At 39.9% G+C, this 18,681-nt stretch overlaps 2 protein-coding genes across 2 annotated transcripts; one reads left to right on the top strand and one right to left on the bottom strand.

The window, feature by feature from the left end:
• The first annotated feature begins 444 nt into the window (after positions 1 to 444).
• On the top strand, positions 445 to 5,775 carry LOC114479902 (THAP domain-containing protein 1-like). The gene is made up of 2 exons (XM_028473801.1): positions 445 to 835; positions 5,533 to 5,775. The coding sequence occupies exons 1-2, from the start codon at positions 482 to 484 to the stop codon at positions 5,686 to 5,688; spliced, it is 510 nt and encodes a 169-aa protein (XP_028329602.1). The 5' UTR covers positions 445 to 481; the 3' UTR covers positions 5,689 to 5,775.
• Positions 5,776 to 7,628: 1,853 nt separating this feature from the next.
• Positions 7,629 to 10,049, bottom strand: znf414 (zinc finger protein 414). The gene is made up of 4 exons (XM_028473800.1): positions 9,878 to 10,049; positions 8,925 to 9,035; positions 8,099 to 8,204; positions 7,629 to 7,990 (listed from the first exon to the last, which is right to left on the bottom strand). The coding sequence occupies exons 1-4, from the start codon at positions 9,897 to 9,899 to the stop codon at positions 7,696 to 7,698; spliced, it is 534 nt and encodes a 177-aa protein (XP_028329601.1). The 5' UTR covers positions 9,900 to 10,049; the 3' UTR covers positions 7,629 to 7,695.
• Positions 10,050 to 18,681: the final 8,632 nt, after the last annotated feature.

Consider the following 18,681-nt stretch of genomic DNA (forward strand, 5'->3'; position numbering starts at 1 on the left):
TTGTACCTGTATTTTTATTGCAATTATTACTAATATATACGATGTATACTAATATAATACAATATTTTTGAATTACTTGTTTAAACTAAACACGTAGTAATTAAAATGATGTAGTTATTAATATTCCTCTTGTAAAATAATACATATATCTCATGTTGCCATTCTGAACGCTGAGTTTGTGTGTGTCCATTGCACTTATCTGAAGTCCAATGGGAAAATAAGTAGGTGATCCCAAACTTTTGACCGGAAGTGTAACATAATTGTCCAAAAGTGCAGTGTCATAACGACAACTCTGACTTCTATGACAAACCAACCCGTTTGAAAATAGGCAGAAATTTGAGCAAGTTATGGTTATTTAAAAAGTACATGCACCACTACAGCGCGGACGGCACGACACGATCCATCCCGGAAACACAATGAATTCAACGCATGCGCGGAGACTTCGTCACATCCGTCCATCTTCGGGTCATGTTTATAAACAATGGCGGAGTGTAAAGTCAATGGCTGCTACAACAACAAGAGAAAAAACCCGCACAAACATTTCTTCTCCGTCCCGAAGCCAAATACCGACGCTAAGGCAGAGTTAGCCAAACGCTGGCTCCATATTATCGGTACTAAATACACATTTGAAACGTTTCCGTTCGGACGAAATTCGGTGGTATGTGAGGACCACTTCACCCCGAGCTGCTATGAGAGGGATCTGAGGAATGAGCTGATGGGGTCGAGGCCAAAGAGACGCTTAAAACCAGACGCGGTTCCCACAGAATTCCATCAAAGAAAGTCCTTGGATGGCAGAAGACAAGGCGGAAGTGTCACCAAAACCAATCAATCAACGGTAATCATCCAATAATCTTCATTGTCTTAGAATTGGTAGCCTGGTAGTTGAATTGAAAGAACCTATATCATGCTAAATGTCAACTTTTTTTTTTAGCTTTGTTATAATGTTAATTCTTTATCAAAAACACCCCTAACGTATTATTGGGCTTCTTTCCTGCTCTCTGAGCTGCTGCGCTGCCCTCTTCTGAAAAACGAGCGGTCCCTCCGCAATTGACGTCACTAAAGCCTGAACCGCCCCCTCCAGGAAGTGCCTGCTGCCCGTGCCGCGCCTCCACAGTGAACATACACGCCCACACTCTCTGAGCTAAAGGCATGGGAGTGGCCGAAGAACATCTTTTTCGATGGTGATTGTTTCCTTCCTCATCCAGTCTGCACAGGGAAAACAATCGGTTTTTATTTTTGTACCAAAAGATAATGCCTAGTCATCGAAGATGCGTGTGCAGCTGCGAAAGTTTTCAGAGTTTGTTCAATCTTCCTAAAGAAGAGTCTGCTCGCCAGAAGTGGTTGGAATTTATCTCTAGAAACTCGCGAGATTCCAGGCAGATTCCTTTAGTCTGTGACCGTCACTTTACAGAAGACTGCTTCATGAACCTTGGCCAATTCCAAAGTGGATTGTCCTGTAAATTACTTCTTCAAACCAGAGCGATTCCCACTATAAAACCCACTGATGTAGAGGCCACAGCCGTAAGTGAAATAAACCTTTAGCTAAATGTTAGCATTAATTACAGTGTTGACAAAGTTCCTGTGAAACTGTCTGGATTCTATTGTTTTGTTTATTATCTCGTTATCACGGGAAAACAAAGTCTCGAGATCTTGTGAAAATTAAGTTGTTATCACCTGAAAATGGAGGAAATAAAATGTATGAAAGCATGGCCCTTTAGGGCTTCCGTAGTTAATTAGTATAGGTAAAAACATAAGATTACTTGTTAGGCTCTTTACAATGTGTATGCATGATAAACATAAAAAGTGCACAAATTATGAGGCTTGAATTAACATGGATCAGTGTCGCCTTACGTCGAGAATGTTTTTTAAATTATTATTATTATTGTTTAACAAATGAAGCTTACATGCTTACATTTTTCAAAGAACAGTCCACATTGAGCGTGAATTACAAGGAAATGAGCCAGAAAAAGAATATTACAATTTGTAATAACTGTATGAGCCAACAACATTAAGGTGTAATGGGGTCAAAAGACATAAAGTACTGTAGCTGTCAGATTATTATAAAGCCATACTGCCTTCTTGGAATTACATAGTTTTAAAGAGTCCTTCAGAGCTACTAGTTCTTTTAGAAACACAATAAAAACAGGTTTAGTGTCACCAACTTTATATTTGTGTACAAAGAATTTTGCCATATTGATAAGATTATTAACTGTAAACTGTAAAATAACTCTGAATTGACTATCAGTATAAGTCAAAGACAGTTTTTTTTAAATTATTATATGAAACCCATGAACAAAAGCTGTCCCAGAAGATTTTTGTATAAACACAAGTAAAGAACAGATGTTCTTCAGTTTTCTATGTTGTCAGTACTAAAACACAGTCATTTTCACCAATATTAAATTTGGACTGTAAAAAGTTTTTACAGGGATAAATATTGTTCATAGTTTTAAAATGCACTTCTTTAGCTTTAGGTGGAATAGGAAACTTAAAATAATTTCATCTAATATTTTTATCATTTTGACTGGTGAATCTTTGTACATTTACGTCGAGAACGTAAGGCTCCACAGAACTACGCTCCTCCATCTTTTGAAATGTGTTTACAAGGTTTCATGGGCGACGTCAAAAAATGGGCGGCACCCACACAGGGAGAGGCGGCGCTCCAGAGGAACCGTGAGTCTCAACTTCCGGGTTGAAAGAAAATAAGTCATATTTCTTAAAAAAATATTATTTTATTTTGTCAAATGTTAAATATTAACCATATGTGGCTGTAGTTGACTTTGGAAGGTCCAAAAAAAGCATGATATAGATACTTTGAATAAAATCAAGGGGTACTTTTATTTAAATGTGTATTTTATTCTCATGTGATTTTTATTTTGACCTCCTGTGGTCATTTGTATGATCCCTGTGTGTTTTTTGTTCTGGCTGTGAGCTGTAGCAGTGCATATTTTTTGTTTTTATTCTAATGTTTTTGTTCCCAATTCTCTTCATTTATTTTCGATACACGCAAAAAAAAAAAATTAAACATTTGAAATGATACATATTTTAATAAAGGGTAATTTCCATGTCATTTCAACAAATGGCCCACACACCTAGGTTTTCTAAAAAATCTGATTTTTTTTTTCTCCCCCAATTGTTTCAATAGGCACACTGTACCTTTTTAGTTTGATCGGATTGACACTTTTTGAGATGTGGCCAACTTAGTGAGGGGAATATGTATTGATTTTTGTGCAATTTTCGAGCATCCTTATTTTTCTTCCAATAACTCAGAAACTATGCCACATAGGAAACTGATATTTGGTTTAGTAATACAGCTCCACCTATTCTCTCATAATATACAAGAAGATCTGCTACACATCCTATTTGGTGGACTTGTCAGCCCCTCAAAATTGGAAAAAAGTTAATGTGTGTTTGGGTCTGGAACATGTTTGGCCCTTCAGTAATCAACTTAGCGTATGCTTCAGCTTCCTGTAACATGATCATCGTCGAGCCATGTACATAGACTGTTCACATCACTAATGATTAGTTACATATATGAATTGGTTCTTGGGTGGCAGTCTCTTTAAATATTAGAAAATACATCTCTTTTTTACTATTTCAATTGGCCCCTAACTGCATGTGGGAATGGAATAAAAACAATCTGGTCTCTGTATTAATTCATAGTATAAAAGTTACTCTTTCTTGGGACATAAAACAATTTTTCTTTATGCGAAGACATATTTATTTTGGACCCCAACTTTGGGTTATTTGTTTCACTACTCGTGAATATTGAATATCCTTTACATGAGGCCATTGTAGCTTGCTTCTGTGTCTTATAATCATTTATTGTTTGTTTTTCACTCGTAACAAATATATAAAACCCATTGCATCATGAAAACTATTTTAATTATGAGCAAATTTCTCATGTTCTCCAGTGGGGCAAAAACGGATTTAGTCAGCCACCAATTGTGCAAGTTCTCCCACTTAAAAAGATGAGAGAGGCCTGTAATTTTCATCATAGGTATACCTCAACTTTGAGAGACAAAATGAGAAAAAAAATCCAGAAAATCACATTGTAGGATTTTTAATGAATTTATTTGCAAATTATGGTGGAAAATAAGTATTTGGTCAATAACAAAAGTTATCTCAAAACTTTGTAATGTACCCTTTGTTGGCAATGACAGAGGTCAAACGTTTTCTGTAAGTCTTCACAAGGTTTTCACACACTGTTGCTGGTATTTTGGCAAATTCCTCAATGCAGATCTCCTCCAGAGCAGTGATGATTTGGGGCTGTCGCCGGGCAACACGGACTTTCAACTCCCTCCAAAGATTTTCTATGAGGTTGAGATCTGGAGACTGGCAAGGCCACTCCAGGACCTTGAAATGCTTCTTACTAAGCCACTCCTTCGTTGCCCGGGCGGTGTGTTTGGGATCATTGTTGTGCTGAAAGACCCAGCCATGTTTCATCTTCAATGCCCTTGCTGATGGAAGGAGGTTTTCACTCAAAATCTCACCATACATGGCCCCATTCATGGCCCCATTCATTATTTCCTTTACATGCATCTGTCGTCCTGGTCCCTTTGCAGAGAAACAGCCCCAAAGCATGATGTTACCACCCCCATGCTTTACAGTAGGTATGGTGTTCTTTCTCCTCCAAACACAACGAGTTGAGTTTTTACCAAAAAGTTCTATTTTGGTTCCATCTGCTCATATTACATTCGCCCAATCCTCTTCTGGATCATCCAAATGCTCTCTAGCAAACTTCAGATGGGCCTGGACATGTACTGGCTTAAGCAGGGGGGACACGTCTGGCACTGCAGGATTTCAGTCCCAGGCGGCGTAGTGTGATGTAGCCTTTGTTACTTTGGTCCCAGCTCTCTTGCAGGTCATTCACTAGGCCCCCTCCCATGTGGTTCTGGGATTTTTTTGCTCACCGTACTTGTGATCATTTTGACCCAACGAGGTGAGATCTTGCGTGGAGCCCCAGATCAAGGGAGATTATTGTGGTCTTGTACTCTGTCTTCCATTTTCTAGTAATTGCTCCCACAGTTGATTTCTTCACACCAAGCTGCTTGCCTATTGCAGATTCAGTCTTCCCAGCCTGGTGCAGGTCTACAATTTTGTTTCTGGTGTCCTTTGACAGCTCTTTGGTCTTGGCCATAGTGGCGTTTGGAGTGCGACTGTTTGAGGTTGTGGACAGGTGTCTTTTATACTGATAAGTTCATACAGGTGCCATTAATACATGTAACGAGTCTAGTACAGAGGAGCCTCTTAAAGAAGAAGTTACAGGTCTGTGAGAGCCAGAAATCTTGCTTGTTTGTAGGTGACCAAATACTTATTTTATCGAGAAATTTACCAATTTATTCATTAAAAATCTACAATGTCATTTTCTGGATTTTTTTTTCTCATTTTGTCTCTCATAGTAGGTATACCTATGATGAAAATTACAGGCCTCTCATCTTTTTAAGTGGGAGTACTGGCACAATTGGTGGCTTGCCCACTGTACATTTTCTCTTTTTTTTCTGAAACATAACATTGTGTTTTTGTTGTCAACAGGTTTGCAATGCATCTTGCCAGACGGACCCTGTGCAAATCTTTCCAAATGATGCCAGAGTTGTGATGCTGGATAAGGATATTCCTGTGGAGATACAAAACAGTCCAACAGCTGGATTGTTAAAAAGACTGACAAGCCTAATGAACACGACCACATGAAAGACCTGATTATTATTTATTTAGGTCATAGAACAACGTGACTAAAAATGTACAGTGTAACTATTAAATAATTACGGAACAATTGGCGACAATTTCAGAATTTTTTGAGACCAAAGTGCGTGGGATGTCCTGAAAATTTGCTGAAATGACATGGAATGACCCTCCACTGAAACTAACAGCAGTGATAATGGCCCTTATTTATCAGATCAGATCTCACGTATGGTCTGACCTCGTGTACGCAAACCTGAGTGTGTGGATTTGGGCTGCAACACAGGAAAATCAGACTGAGACAGAAAAAAGTGTTAAACGAGCCTCAGCTGTCATTTACGCATTAGCAGACACACATTCAGGACAGATCTAAACAAGTAATTAAAACAAAAAAATAATTTTAAAAAGTCCACCTTATTACTGATACCTGCACTTTTTTGGTTTTCCTTCAGTAAACCTACTGATAAACTGTGCTACTGGAGCTCATAGGTTCAACAGTGAGCAACACGCACCTGGATCACAGAAGCTACTTCTGCTCTGTGTGTTGGACCAGTGTGGGAATGCTGTTGTATATATACAGAGGAAGTGTGTGACATTATTTTAAACTGTTTTGCACAACATTTCATTAGTAGATAGAGCAATGTTTGATGTACCAATTTCAAGTGATGATCCAAAGCTGATCCAGAGGCTCGCGCTCGCCCTCTGGACTCGTCTAAATGTCATAACTTGTCTTGATCAAATGGCAGGGATTTATGCTTTTAGGCTGTGGATGAGTGACATTTCATTTAAACCATCATTTGCTGTTATTGAGAATTTAATTCAAACCTCAGCCTGAGTCTACTCCATCATGGAAACGCTGTTCGCTGCCTCAGTTATTCTCTTCCACAGAACGTTTAATTGAGCTCCTTAAATTCCAGTTTTCACACAACCAAAAACCACATCTTTGTTTTACTTCACCTCAGCGGTGAGAATGCTGATTTTCATCTCGGAAATGTTTATTTCCTTGCCAATGTTTGTTTTGCCTCAGAACCAGGAATATTTAAGGACGTAACATGTTAATGACGATCAACTTCAGCCGCCACATTTATCAACACCCGATCATTGGTGCGCTGGGATTGTTCAAATAAGAATGTTTCATAATTCCCACATTGGTACTGTCGTGCACTCAGATTTGCACCCGTTTTCACGCAAGGTTGATAAATGAGGGCCAATAATCTAAAAAAAGCCCCAGTGCCATTGTTGTTCTATATCAGCACTTTGACCAATCATATTACCTGGTGGGAATTACCTAAAATAAATTACAATAATCTTCTTCAAAAGATCAACAATACAACTACACAAATAGACAACACATACACAAAAACAATTCAACAAAAATGTACTAACTCTGTTGCTCCCTGTGTTAACGCTTTGATTGGTCATTTTTCTAATGTTGATGTGAATGTTGATCACATGACAGACTCCACCTTCTGAACTGTAAATATGACAAACTAAACCTTCAACAACATGTTTATGGACAATATCACATTTACACCATATTTTTCACTGTAAAACAGGTGGGCTAATGTTAGATTTAGCATGTTAGCAAACAGCTGAATGTTAAATCTGCTGTAAACTCAATGTGTTTGTTACAGTGCATTTCGTTAACTCTATTAACTGTATTTAGAATGTTTGGTTGATTTGAGGTAGTTTAACAGAGAGAAACGAGGAAATAGAAACATCAGAAATGTGTAACCTCTTAAATGGAATTGGGGGAAATTTAAAAACAGAAAATCAGAGGCTCTATAAAGACGGAAAATGCAACACAAATCATTTCTTTAAGCATGACATGGCCTCATATCTTCACAGTAATATTGAGTCCGGATGTTCTCAGGTTTTTCCCATTAAAGCACATTTGCAAAGTACTTTTAAAACATTTCAGAGCTTCTCGTCTCTAATGGAATGAAACAGGATCAGGAGTTCATTGTTTTTTTATTCAAAAAGTAGAAACAAAGAGAAGGTGGAACACCATAGAGCGTCCTAGGTCAGAGGAGGAGGATCAGGACCTTCGTCCATGAGGAAAGGAGGAGGGCTGACGTCAGTGAGGTGTAGAGGAGGAGACAGGTGAAAGGCTACAGGCTCAGCTTCCTGCGTGGGGCCCTGCTGTGATGCAGATGTTACCTCCAGCTGTGCAGGTGGCTGCTCCTTGAGTGTGGGGGCTGTGGAGGCAGGAGCTTCAGCAGCTTTGGGTCGACCTCGGCCCACTTTGGAACAGCTGTGCAGGTGAGTGAGGAGGCCACGGTACGAGCGTAGCTTAGTGCGACAGCTCTCACACCTGCAGGAAGCAGAGCAGCAGAAAACCAGTTAGCAAAAAAACACAGCACAGAGCCACAGTTAGCAAAGAGTGGTCAGACAGATGCAGAAACATCTGCACATGACTCACTGGAAGAAGACGTTGAGCTTATGGTGGCATCTCACATGTTCCATCAGTTTCTGCATGTTGGGGAAAGAACTACTGCAGCCGATGGACGAGCACAGCAGAACCTTAGCTGGAGAGAGAGAGAGAGAAACATCAACAGATTGAATTCATTCCTCCAATAACAAAGGCACATGTTATAAACAGCTTCACTGTGACGTTAACAGAACGATGAGGATCCACAGGCTTCACGTTAGAGCTGCTCTAAACCAGCGATTCTCAACTGGTGGGTCGCAGACCTGTACTGGGTGGGTCAAGGACAGCTAGTCAAAAATTAACAAATGCTTAATATCTCTCATGTTGGACTTGTCTTTTATTTTAAAAGAAACTTTTCTTTTGACAGGCATGCTGTAAAATGCATGTTGCAAGGAAAAATGTATGGATTTATGTTTTAAAAAATATTATATATGTGTGTGTTTTCAACAGCTACTTTTTTGAGAAAAAATAAATTTAATTGGTTGAATTCTAAAATAAATAAATAAATGGGTCGTGATTTAATGGCCGTGGAAAAATGTGGGTCCCAGGGTGAGACCAGATAAGAACCCCTGCTCTATACCATTCTGTTAGTGATCAATTCATCCATCTCTACAACTAAAGGTCAGTTTAGTTTGATAACGAAGGGTTTGAAGATCCCACAGGTGAATAAAAGCCTCAAACCAACCCCTCAGGCCTGTTTGAAATCATTTGAGGAAAAGAGGCCATGAAGAAATAAGAATGGGACGGGTTGAGGCAGAACGACTGTGAGCTGAGAACATTCTCATTATCATTATTAGAGCTTCAGAGAGGGACTCACCAGGGACGGACTGAGCTGGAATCTGGTGCTCCTGGAGGTGTTGTTCCAGAGCTTCGGGGTCATTATAAATCCTCTTACAGCCGTACTGTGAACAGGTGAGCTTCTCTGTCCCTGAAAGCATCACAATGGAATAAAGTGAGAGGCTTTTATTACATGTTGCAGGGTGTACAGTCTGGTCCTGGACACAATAAAACCAGTCTACATAAAATGTTTCACAGAGGTGGAAATAAAACTACTACAACAAATCCAACGTGTACTCCACACAAACTACATAGAAAGGAGAAAAGAAAACAAGAATCATACAATAAAAGGAAATAAAGGTTACTATTCCATTTGAAAGATGTCAATATACATATTCATAGTTTTGATGGTTTTTTGTGTTCGAATAAAATAAAATAAAAAAATATTAATATATTCTTTAAATTCACAAATAAAACTTTAAATTTACACTGTGTGTGTATGTAGAATTGACCATATATAAAATGAACAGATTCACAATGGAATGAATATCATATTTGTTATTTTCAAAGTACATAATAACACATTTATAAGGAAATTGAACGTTAATTCTGCGCTGTAAATAATTTCCCATGTGAGCCCAAAAACCAAGTGAATGAATACAGTAATAAAATATAAATATGTAAGAGATCCTGGTTCGTTATTGCAAAAACTGTATCTAAAAATTAGGATAAATACAAATATTGGGTAAACTTATATTGTTTTTTTCTCATCTTGTTAACAGAATTTATGCCAAATCACTACAAACATGTTTTTCCTTTCCTCAAGGACATATTTTCCTCTCGTATCGTATATGGTTTTTTTTTTTATTGCACTTTGGGTCCATAATATCACACCATTGTCATTAAAAGATGTTTATCAAAGGACTAAACCATAAGGATTAGCTTTAGTTAGCACATTTAACTCTTTGCTAGTTGACAAACCCTGTTTCATACCGTTGGCCTCCGGTGACGTCATGTCGAAATACAAATAATTTCTCACTGAAAGAACGTTTAAAAAGCAGCAAAAAATCTTTCCAACAACAGACGAGTTTAAACTGAATAAATACAACACAACAAACACACCACAGTGTTTTAGTTCCGCTGTGTTTCTCTATTCAGTAACACTTTGTAGCGCCCCCTGGTGGACTGGAGGTGTATGTACAGCTGTTATCTGGCCAGACGTCACTGCGTGTGTGTGTGTGTGTGTGTGTGTGTGTGTGTGTGTGTGTGTGTGTGTGTGTGTGTGTGTGTGTGTGTGTGTGTGTGTGTGTGTGTGTGTGTGTGTGTTTGTCTGATGTGTACGCGATAACTTAAAAAGTTATGAACGGATGAGAAAATATATATATTGTCATCAACAGCACTGATGATGTCAGTGGCAATATTTTAAGCACATACTGTAGATGGATTAAAATTTCTAATGAGCTGTGATTACAAAGTTTCTAAATTACCAACATTTTACTAACAAGCTCTGCTATCTTGGAAACTATGCTATTGTCATATTTGATCTTTTCATAATGATATAATTTGGAATTACTGTTAAAAACAAAAGTGAATTTTATCAGAAATGGATTAAGAGGGGCGTAATCTTTCTTATTGATTTGTTTGATTTTTTTTCTCATCAAAATGTTTTTATCACTAAATTATTTCCTATAACATATAAAGAGTTTAATTCAATTCTTAAAGGCTATATTTTAAGGCACAATTGTATTTTTAAAGGTCACCTAAAATATTAAAATATGCAAACCAAAATGTTCTTGTTCAATGTTAAGTGGTGTAAAACTAACTGATAAAAACAGTAATAATAAACAAAGAAGAAAATAAATCATTTTCCCCAGTAAAACTACACCCAGAATTAAAGCAATTTGGAACTCACATTTTGACCTTTACGACCTTTTGTATATCTAATAAAATCAGTGAAGAACATTTCAAAAATCAACACAACGTTTATCTCTGTAACATGCTAATTTCCACATATACTGATAAGAGTGATAAATGCATGTATTTTGTTTAAATTAAGTTAAAATGATTTTACATTTGTTTTACCACTGCCCTTATTCGTTATTATTCTGTAATGTGGAGATTTTATATACAACAGAACCAAAAACGCCATAGTAATGATGCCAAAATATTAAAAGCAAATGAATCAATATCGTACATCATTAGTCTCATCATATTATTGCCAAAATTCCATATTCATAAATAAAAGTTTCATTATTATATGAAAACTCTAAAGGAGGCGTGTTAAACTCATTTTAGTTCAGGGGCCACATATGAACCAGTTCTATCTCAAGTAGGCCGCAGACTCTAGATAGAAAAAGAATAATTTTAACACCAATTGTGTAATACTTTTTAATATCAGTCACTTCAAGAATTCTGGATTTAGTATAAATTTTTATGTAATTTAGAGGAATTGTTTGTTTGTTTTTCACAATTTACAATTAAAAATGACTGCATTCATGTGATATAAACAAAGGAAACAAATGCTGCTGTCCATTCATTCATTCATTCATTCATTCATTCATTCATCCATCCATCATCCATTCATCCATTCATCCATCCATCCATCCATCCATCCATTCATCCATCCATCCATCCATCCATCCATCCATTCATTCATTCATTCATTCATTCATTCATTCATTCATCATCCATCATCCATCCATTCATCCATCATTCATTCATTCATTCATTCATTCATTCATCATCCATCCATCATCCATTCATCCATCCATTCATTCATTCATTCATTCATTCATTCATTCATTCATTCATTCATTCATCATCCATCATCCATCATCCATCATCCATCCATTCATCCATTCATCCATTCATCCATCATTCATTCATTCATTCATTCATTCATTCATTCATTCATTCATTCATTCATTATTCATTCATTCATTCATTCATTCATTCATTCATTCATCCATCATTCATTCATTCATTCATTCATTCATTCATTCATTCATTCATTCATCATCCATCATCCATCCATTCATCCATTCATCCATTCATCCATCATCCATTCATTCATTCATTCATTCATTCATTCATTCATTGATCTATTCATTCATTCATTCATTCATTCATTCATCCATCCATCCATCCATCCATCCATTCATTCATTCATTCATTCATCCATCCATCATTCATTCATTCATTCATTCATTCATTCATTGATCTTTTTTTTTTTTTTTTTTTTTTTTTTCTTTTTATTTTCTTTCACCTTGTTTGCACATGCTGTTGAAGGTTAACACTACAAGAAGTGCAATCTTTTAACAGCAATGCATATTTTATTATTGCAATTAAATAAATGAATTTATTTCATTGCATAATTGTGACCATCACCAGCCCTCCCTAGGGAAGGGTAAATACTTTATTAAAGGGAGGATGTAAAAGAGAGAGGGCAGTGTTACACCAGGGTGAGGGGGGTGGGGGGGGGGGAGTTAACAGGGAGGAGGGATACAAGATAGGAAAACGAATGGGTGGGGAATAATCAATAAGTTTCAAGTGATGTGATGTGAAATTGTGGTTGTGTATATTGTGCTTATTGTTGTGTTATCAAGCCAGTCTGGTGACCAGTGTGCGGCTTAGGAATAATGGTGGTGGCTGTGAGCAGAGGAGGAAGTGAGTGGAAGTTACATAAAACAGGTATTTGGGAACAACGTGTCTATGGTTGAGCCCAGTATGAGTGTTATCCCACAGCCCGAGGCCAGTGCGTCCATGACAAATGTGATTCCAAGAGCCGCTACTGCAAAACCCATGAGCCGCCCCCGGGCCCGAAGAAGCAGTCGGGCCAGCAGAAAGAGCGAGAGATCTAGGGGCCCCCGGCGACCACCCCACGGCCAAGCAGCCCCCCGAACGCCCCCAAGGTCCCAAGCCGAGAGGCTGCCATTGCCCCCCCCATACACACCCGAAAAGCCCCCAAGGAGCCAAGGACCCAGCGCACCACGCCACCGACTCCAACCCCCAACCCCCAGGCCCCCCAGCCCCCCACCCCCCCACCACCACCCACACCCCCACGCCCAGCCCCCCGAGGGGAGGGCCCAGAGAGCCCCCCGCCCGAGACCCCAGCGGAGGAGCCAAAGCCCACGCCCAGCAGACGACCAGAGCCACGCCGAACAGGCAGCCGGCGGGCACCCGCCGGTGAGCCCAGAGCCAGCAAGGACCCGACCCCAGGCCAGGAGGACCCGGAATGGATGCAGCACCAGGAGCAGCCCGCCCAGGGCGAACGACCACACCCCAAGCCGCATAAGGCACCAGGGGGCCGCTGGGAGTCCCCCCGCCAGTCCCCAGGCACCCCAACCTAGCCCCCCCGGGCGCCCCAGATGCTGATGCCGCCCGCGCCACGAGCTTCAGTTCTTTAAAGCCAGGGCCCCCTCCAGAGGCCAAGCCAGACCGCCCCGCCGGGATGTGGCCCCCTAATCTAACCCCGACACTCTGCCTCACGGGGGACTGCCCAAGCAGGGGCCGCACCAGAAGGTATGCAAGGGCACCACGCGCCGCGCCCCCGCACACCCGCCCAATACGACCCCCGGGGAGGCCCCATAGCACCCCTCACCCCACCCCCTAGCCATAACGTCCACACCCCGGCCATTGCGGTCGTACAAAAAGCCCTCGAGGGGGCCCCGCCTGGCTCGTCGCGCAAGCGACATCCCTAGCAAAGGTGCGCCCCAGGGAGCCAAGCCAAGGACCCGCAAGTCCGACGGAGCAACCCACAGCCACACCCCGCCACCCAGCAACCCAGGAGGCAATCGCCGACCCCGGGCAGCAGCCACCCCCAAAGCTACCCCCACCCCGGATCCCCCCGGACCGGAGCCAAGGACCCCACCACCCCAGGCCCCCCAACGAGACCACCCCCCAGCCAACCCACCCGGCACGGCAACCGCCCGTCCCCCAGGCGGGAGCCACAGCCCCCCCACCAGTGCCCCAGGCCACGGGAGCCCCCAAACCCAACTCCACAGGATGGCGGGCGCAAGAGCAAAGGAGGAGGAGGGGGGGAGGACGAGACAGGGGGACAGGGAGCAAGGGGAAGGAGCGGCAGGGGAGCACGCAGGGCCCCAGCCCCAGAGACCAACCAGATGCGCATGCAAGGGGCAACGGCGCCAAATCAAACAGCCCCGGGACCCCGTGAACACCCAGAAGGAATTCATTCATTCATTGATCTATTCATTCATTCATTCATTCATCCATCCATCCATCCATTCATTCATTCATTCATTCATTCATTCATTCATTCATTCATTCATTCATTCATTCATCCATCCATCCATCCATTCATTCATTCATTCATTCATCCATCCATTCATTCATTCATTCATTCATTCATCATCCATCATTCATCATCCATCATCAATCCATTCATCCATCATTCATTCATTCATTCATTCATTCATTCATTCATTCATTCATTCATTCATTCGTTCATTCATCTATCCATCCATCCATCCATTCATCCATCATCCATCCAGCTCTTCCCAGGGATCCCGAGGCATTCGTTATAGCAAAGATTCTGAACACTGGGAGAAGGTCACAGATGCCTTCAACAAACTAAAATTATTTTCTGAACAATTTGAGCTCATTTTTGATTATTTTTACCCTTTTTCTGCAACAACACTAAACTCATCATATTTTAATCTATTTTAATAACTTTTTCTTCCCATATTTTTGCTCCTTTTAATGCATTTTTGCTACATTTCTCCCATTTCTGACAAATCATCAAATTTTAATGCCTTTTCTGCATATTTTTCCCACTTTCAAGACATTTCCGACACTTTAACCCTCTCCACCACGTTTTCCACCTAAATAAAACAGATGTGGGACTTTGTGATGTATATAAATAATATATAATTAAACTCGATGAATAATAAATAAACCATGGTATGATTTTTCTACAAGTTGGTGCTGTGACTTCATGCAGTGACCGCTAGATGGTAGTGTTGTGTCACTATTGGTAAATCTGGATTTTTGTAATGGAATGATTGTCCAGGGAAAAAAGATGCAATTCCAACAAAATTGATCATTTATAAATGTAAATTATTAACCATAGATCTCAGACGATTTAAAAGCAAACAAAGAATCAATTTACAAACACTGAAAGCTGAAGCAGATCAGAACCAACACCACTTAAACTGATCATCATGTAAACACCAGAGGTGAAAGTAACAGATTACAAGTACTCACATTACTGTAATGGAGTTGCTTCTATAAGTACTTGTAGTTTTTTGAGTATATTTCTAAATCAGTAATTTTACTTGTATTTTAATTTGTACTTTTTAAAAGAAGCAAAGTCATTCGTTACATTTCTACACCAACCGTTACTGATTAAATTATTATTATTATTGTTTTAAAATGAGCAACGGACATTGTGAAACTACATAAATGAAATGACCAGACAACAATCAAATGCAGCACATCATAGCCGACCAATCAGATTAAACGTAATTTACTGCACCAAAACAGCATTGAATGGAGGTTATTTTCTCACTTTTAAAATTCATAAATGTAGCTAACCTGAAAATGTATTGGTGTTATTTCATTTAAAAAAGAAATACATTTTGACACACGTTTTATTCTATTCAGATGATTTTGTGGACAATAAACTAAATGCAAGATTCATTTTTAAGTTTATATATGAGATGTTTACTGTATGCAAGGAATTTATTACCAAAAATAAGCATGGGGGGTGAAAGTTACTAGTAACTTTTACTTTGAGTACTATTCAGTTGAGCTACTTTTACTTGTACTTGAGTATTTTATGTATGAATTACTTGTGATTTAGTAAATTTACAATAAAATAACAGTACTTCTACTTGAATAGGATATATCAGTACTCTTTACACCTCTGGTAAATACCGTCCAGCCATCCATCCATCCATCCTCTTCCACTTATCCGTTGCCGAGTCATGGGGCAGCATCCTTAGCAGGGAGGCCCAGACTTTCCTCTCCCCGGCCACTTCTTCCAGCTCCTCCGGGAGGATCCTGAGGCGTCCCCAGGACACGCTGGAGAGACAATCCTGGGTCTTCTTCGAGGTCTCCTTTCGGAGGGACGTGTCCCGAATACCTCACTCTGGAGGGGGGCATCCTAGTTAGGTGCCCAAGCCACCTCATCTGGCTCTTCTCAATGCGGAGGAGCAGCAGCTCTACTCTGAGCCCCTCCTGATGACTGAGCTTCTCACCCTATCGCTAAGAGAGAGGCCAGCCACCCTAAAGAGGTAACTCATTTCTTGTACCTGTGATCTTGTTTTTTGGCTCATGACCCAAAGCTCATGACCTGTGAGGGTGGTAGGACCCAAATCGAGAGCTTCGTCTTTTTTGGCTCAGCTCTCTTTTCACCACGACGGATCGGTGCCGACTCCGCACCAATCGCTCGCTCCATCCTTCCTTCACTCATGAACAAGACCCCAAGGTTCTTGAACTCCTCCACTTGGGGAAAGATCTCATCTCCAACCCAGAGAAGGCAACCATCGATTCAGATTTAGAGGTGCTGATTTTCATCCCGACCACTTCACGCTGTGAACCAATCCAGTGAGAGTTGGAGGTCACGGCTTGATGGAGCCAAAAGGACCACATCATCTGCAAAAAGCAGTGATGCAACCCAAAGGCCCCCCCGGACCCCTCAACAAGTGGTAAATACACTTAAGATAATCAGTCTAAAGCTGAATGATAAGACGTCGGTACTAATTTGTGTCTTTAAAGTAATTTATAATAACTTATAAACACACGTAACACCACTTTATACATAGGCGTCGTCATTTTGGATATTTCAGCCAATCAGCATTCACTTATGATGTTGTTGCCACATCAGGCTAACATTTTTAATTTCTGCTTCTACAGAGAATCTATAGAGAAATATAATTTCAATCTGACCTTTAAGTGCTTTGTTACATATCCAGAAGACCAGGAATGTTAGGATGGACATATTTTGGCATTACATTACCAGGAAAGGGAATAAAAATAGTGATGGTATGAGGCTCCAGTTATAAAGTTGCGCAAGCTAAAATGAACGGCAACTTTTCGCAACAAATCATGTTTAAAAAACGTATTTTAATTTTTTTCATATTTAGTTTTACTGTGAGATTTAGATTTAACATTAAAGACACATTTAATATTTACATTTAGCATTTACATTCCACATTGAAAGGCAAAAATGGCCTTGTGGTTATAAGGAAGCGGGTTTGTACCCGGAGGGTTACTGGTTTGAATCTCACCTGGCCCATCACTGTGGGACGTTGAGCAAGTCTCTTAAACCTAACTGCTCCACGGAGCCAGAGGGATGTGTTAAATGCAGATAACAAATCGTGTAGGTAGCTGTACGTATGTGATGGAAATGCATAATTATCATTATTATTTATCAAGTTTCCTCCTGCAGTCCAAAAACGTGTGTGTGTGTGTGTATATGTGTGTGAGTTGCTGCCTATTGTGCAGCTTAATGTTGAGACTTTGATTGTGTTACAGCTGTTGTTAAAGTTTGGCACTGCCACTGTTTTTAACCCATTTGATGAACAGATTACTGTATTTCAATTTTTCACACACCTGATGACTTCTTTGGTATAGTGAAAAAAACTCAATCTGTTATTGATACTTTATTTCTGTAACAAAATCCCTAAAGAAATATCCTCATGTTGTTTCATCCATTTACAAGGCCAAGCCACATATACAACATATTAATTTAATGTACACATAAAACATGCCGGTTATACCAGGAGACAAATGCATGTCTGCAGCCACTTCCTGGTACAAATGGTTCGTTTTTCCTACACAGAAAATACACAAAGGGGATTCACACCATTACAATTCAAAGAGTTGTTATTGTAGAATTGGATTTACTGTACCTGTGCAATAAATAAGTATAAAATATATGTGTTTCCAATCTGGACTTTAAAACAAAAACATAGAAAACGCTAATTAATACAAAAAACCTCCGAATAAAGACCAGCTATTTCGGCAAAAGGGAAAGAATATAATTATCCTTTTGGTGCGAGATTGGGGGAAAAGATCAAAAGGGAAAATTGCACATTTCAAAAACCTTTGATTCCACTTTCACAAGACACTTTGTTTAGATCTCTTTGCTGGTTCATTTAGAAAACACAGGCACAGTGAGTGCAAACACTGGTATGAAGGAATGTGGTTACCTTTTATTTTTTTTCTGTGAACAATTTCATCATAGCACAACACTAAAACCACTCGACTTTTACTGCTGCTACGTCCAGCATCACACACACACCTGCATAGCAGAGACGCTCAGTGACACATTTACAATATACACGTTAGAGCTGAAGATCGTACATGACGGGACACGACGAGCTGGGTCGGGTTCAGTCTTAATTTCTATATTTTACACAGGCTTGGATCGGGTTTTGGCGCTATGCGGTAAATGATGGTGTGGAAGGTGATGCGTTTTGAAATGGATGTAAATTGAAGGCTGGACAATGAATAAAAGATGTAAAAAAACTTATAAACGGCTCATTCTCAAGCAGATTTGAATAGTGTCAGTCTTTAACTTGAAAGAAAACGGTTTTATTCGGTTTGGACCCAGCTTTAAAACTAGTGGTTGGAATCTGAGATGACTAATAAATAACAGTGTTCTCTGTGTTTGCATTATTAACCTGTAGGAATGAGTTCCACACAGAGTCAGATGTCACTAACAGATAACTATCAATGAACTGGCCCAAATGTTTGTTAAAGCTGCAGTATGTAGAATCATGAGACTTATATAGAAACAACCCCCCCCCCCCCCCCCTTTCCAAATATATCAT

The sequence above is a fragment of the Gouania willdenowi genome, chromosome 3 (assembly GCF_900634775.1).
Source record: "Gouania willdenowi chromosome 3, fGouWil2.1, whole genome shotgun sequence".
NCBI classification, from domain to species: Eukaryota; Metazoa; Chordata; class Actinopteri; order Blenniiformes; family Gobiesocidae; genus Gouania; species Gouania willdenowi.

Bases quoted from the DNA above. Each gene is read 5' to 3' on its own strand.
- znf414 (XM_028473800.1), bottom strand. From the start codon at position 9,899: ATGACGTCACCGGAGGCCAACG. The intron at 9,036-9,877 runs GTATGAAACAGG...TGATGCTTTCAG, and splicing joins GACGTCACCGGAGGCCAACG to GGACAGAGAAGCTCACCTGT. The intron at 7,991-8,098 runs GTGAGTCATGTG...TGCTTCCTGCAG, and splicing joins AAGCTCAACGTCTTCTTCCA to GTGTGAGAGCTGTCGCACTA.
- LOC114479902 (XM_028473801.1), top strand. From the start codon at position 482: ATGGCGGAGTGTAAAGTCAATGGCTGCTACAACAACAAGAGAAAAAAC. The intron at 836-5,532 runs GTAATCATCCAA...TGTTGTCAACAG, and splicing joins CCAAAACCAATCAATCAACG to GTTTGCAATGCATCTTGCCA.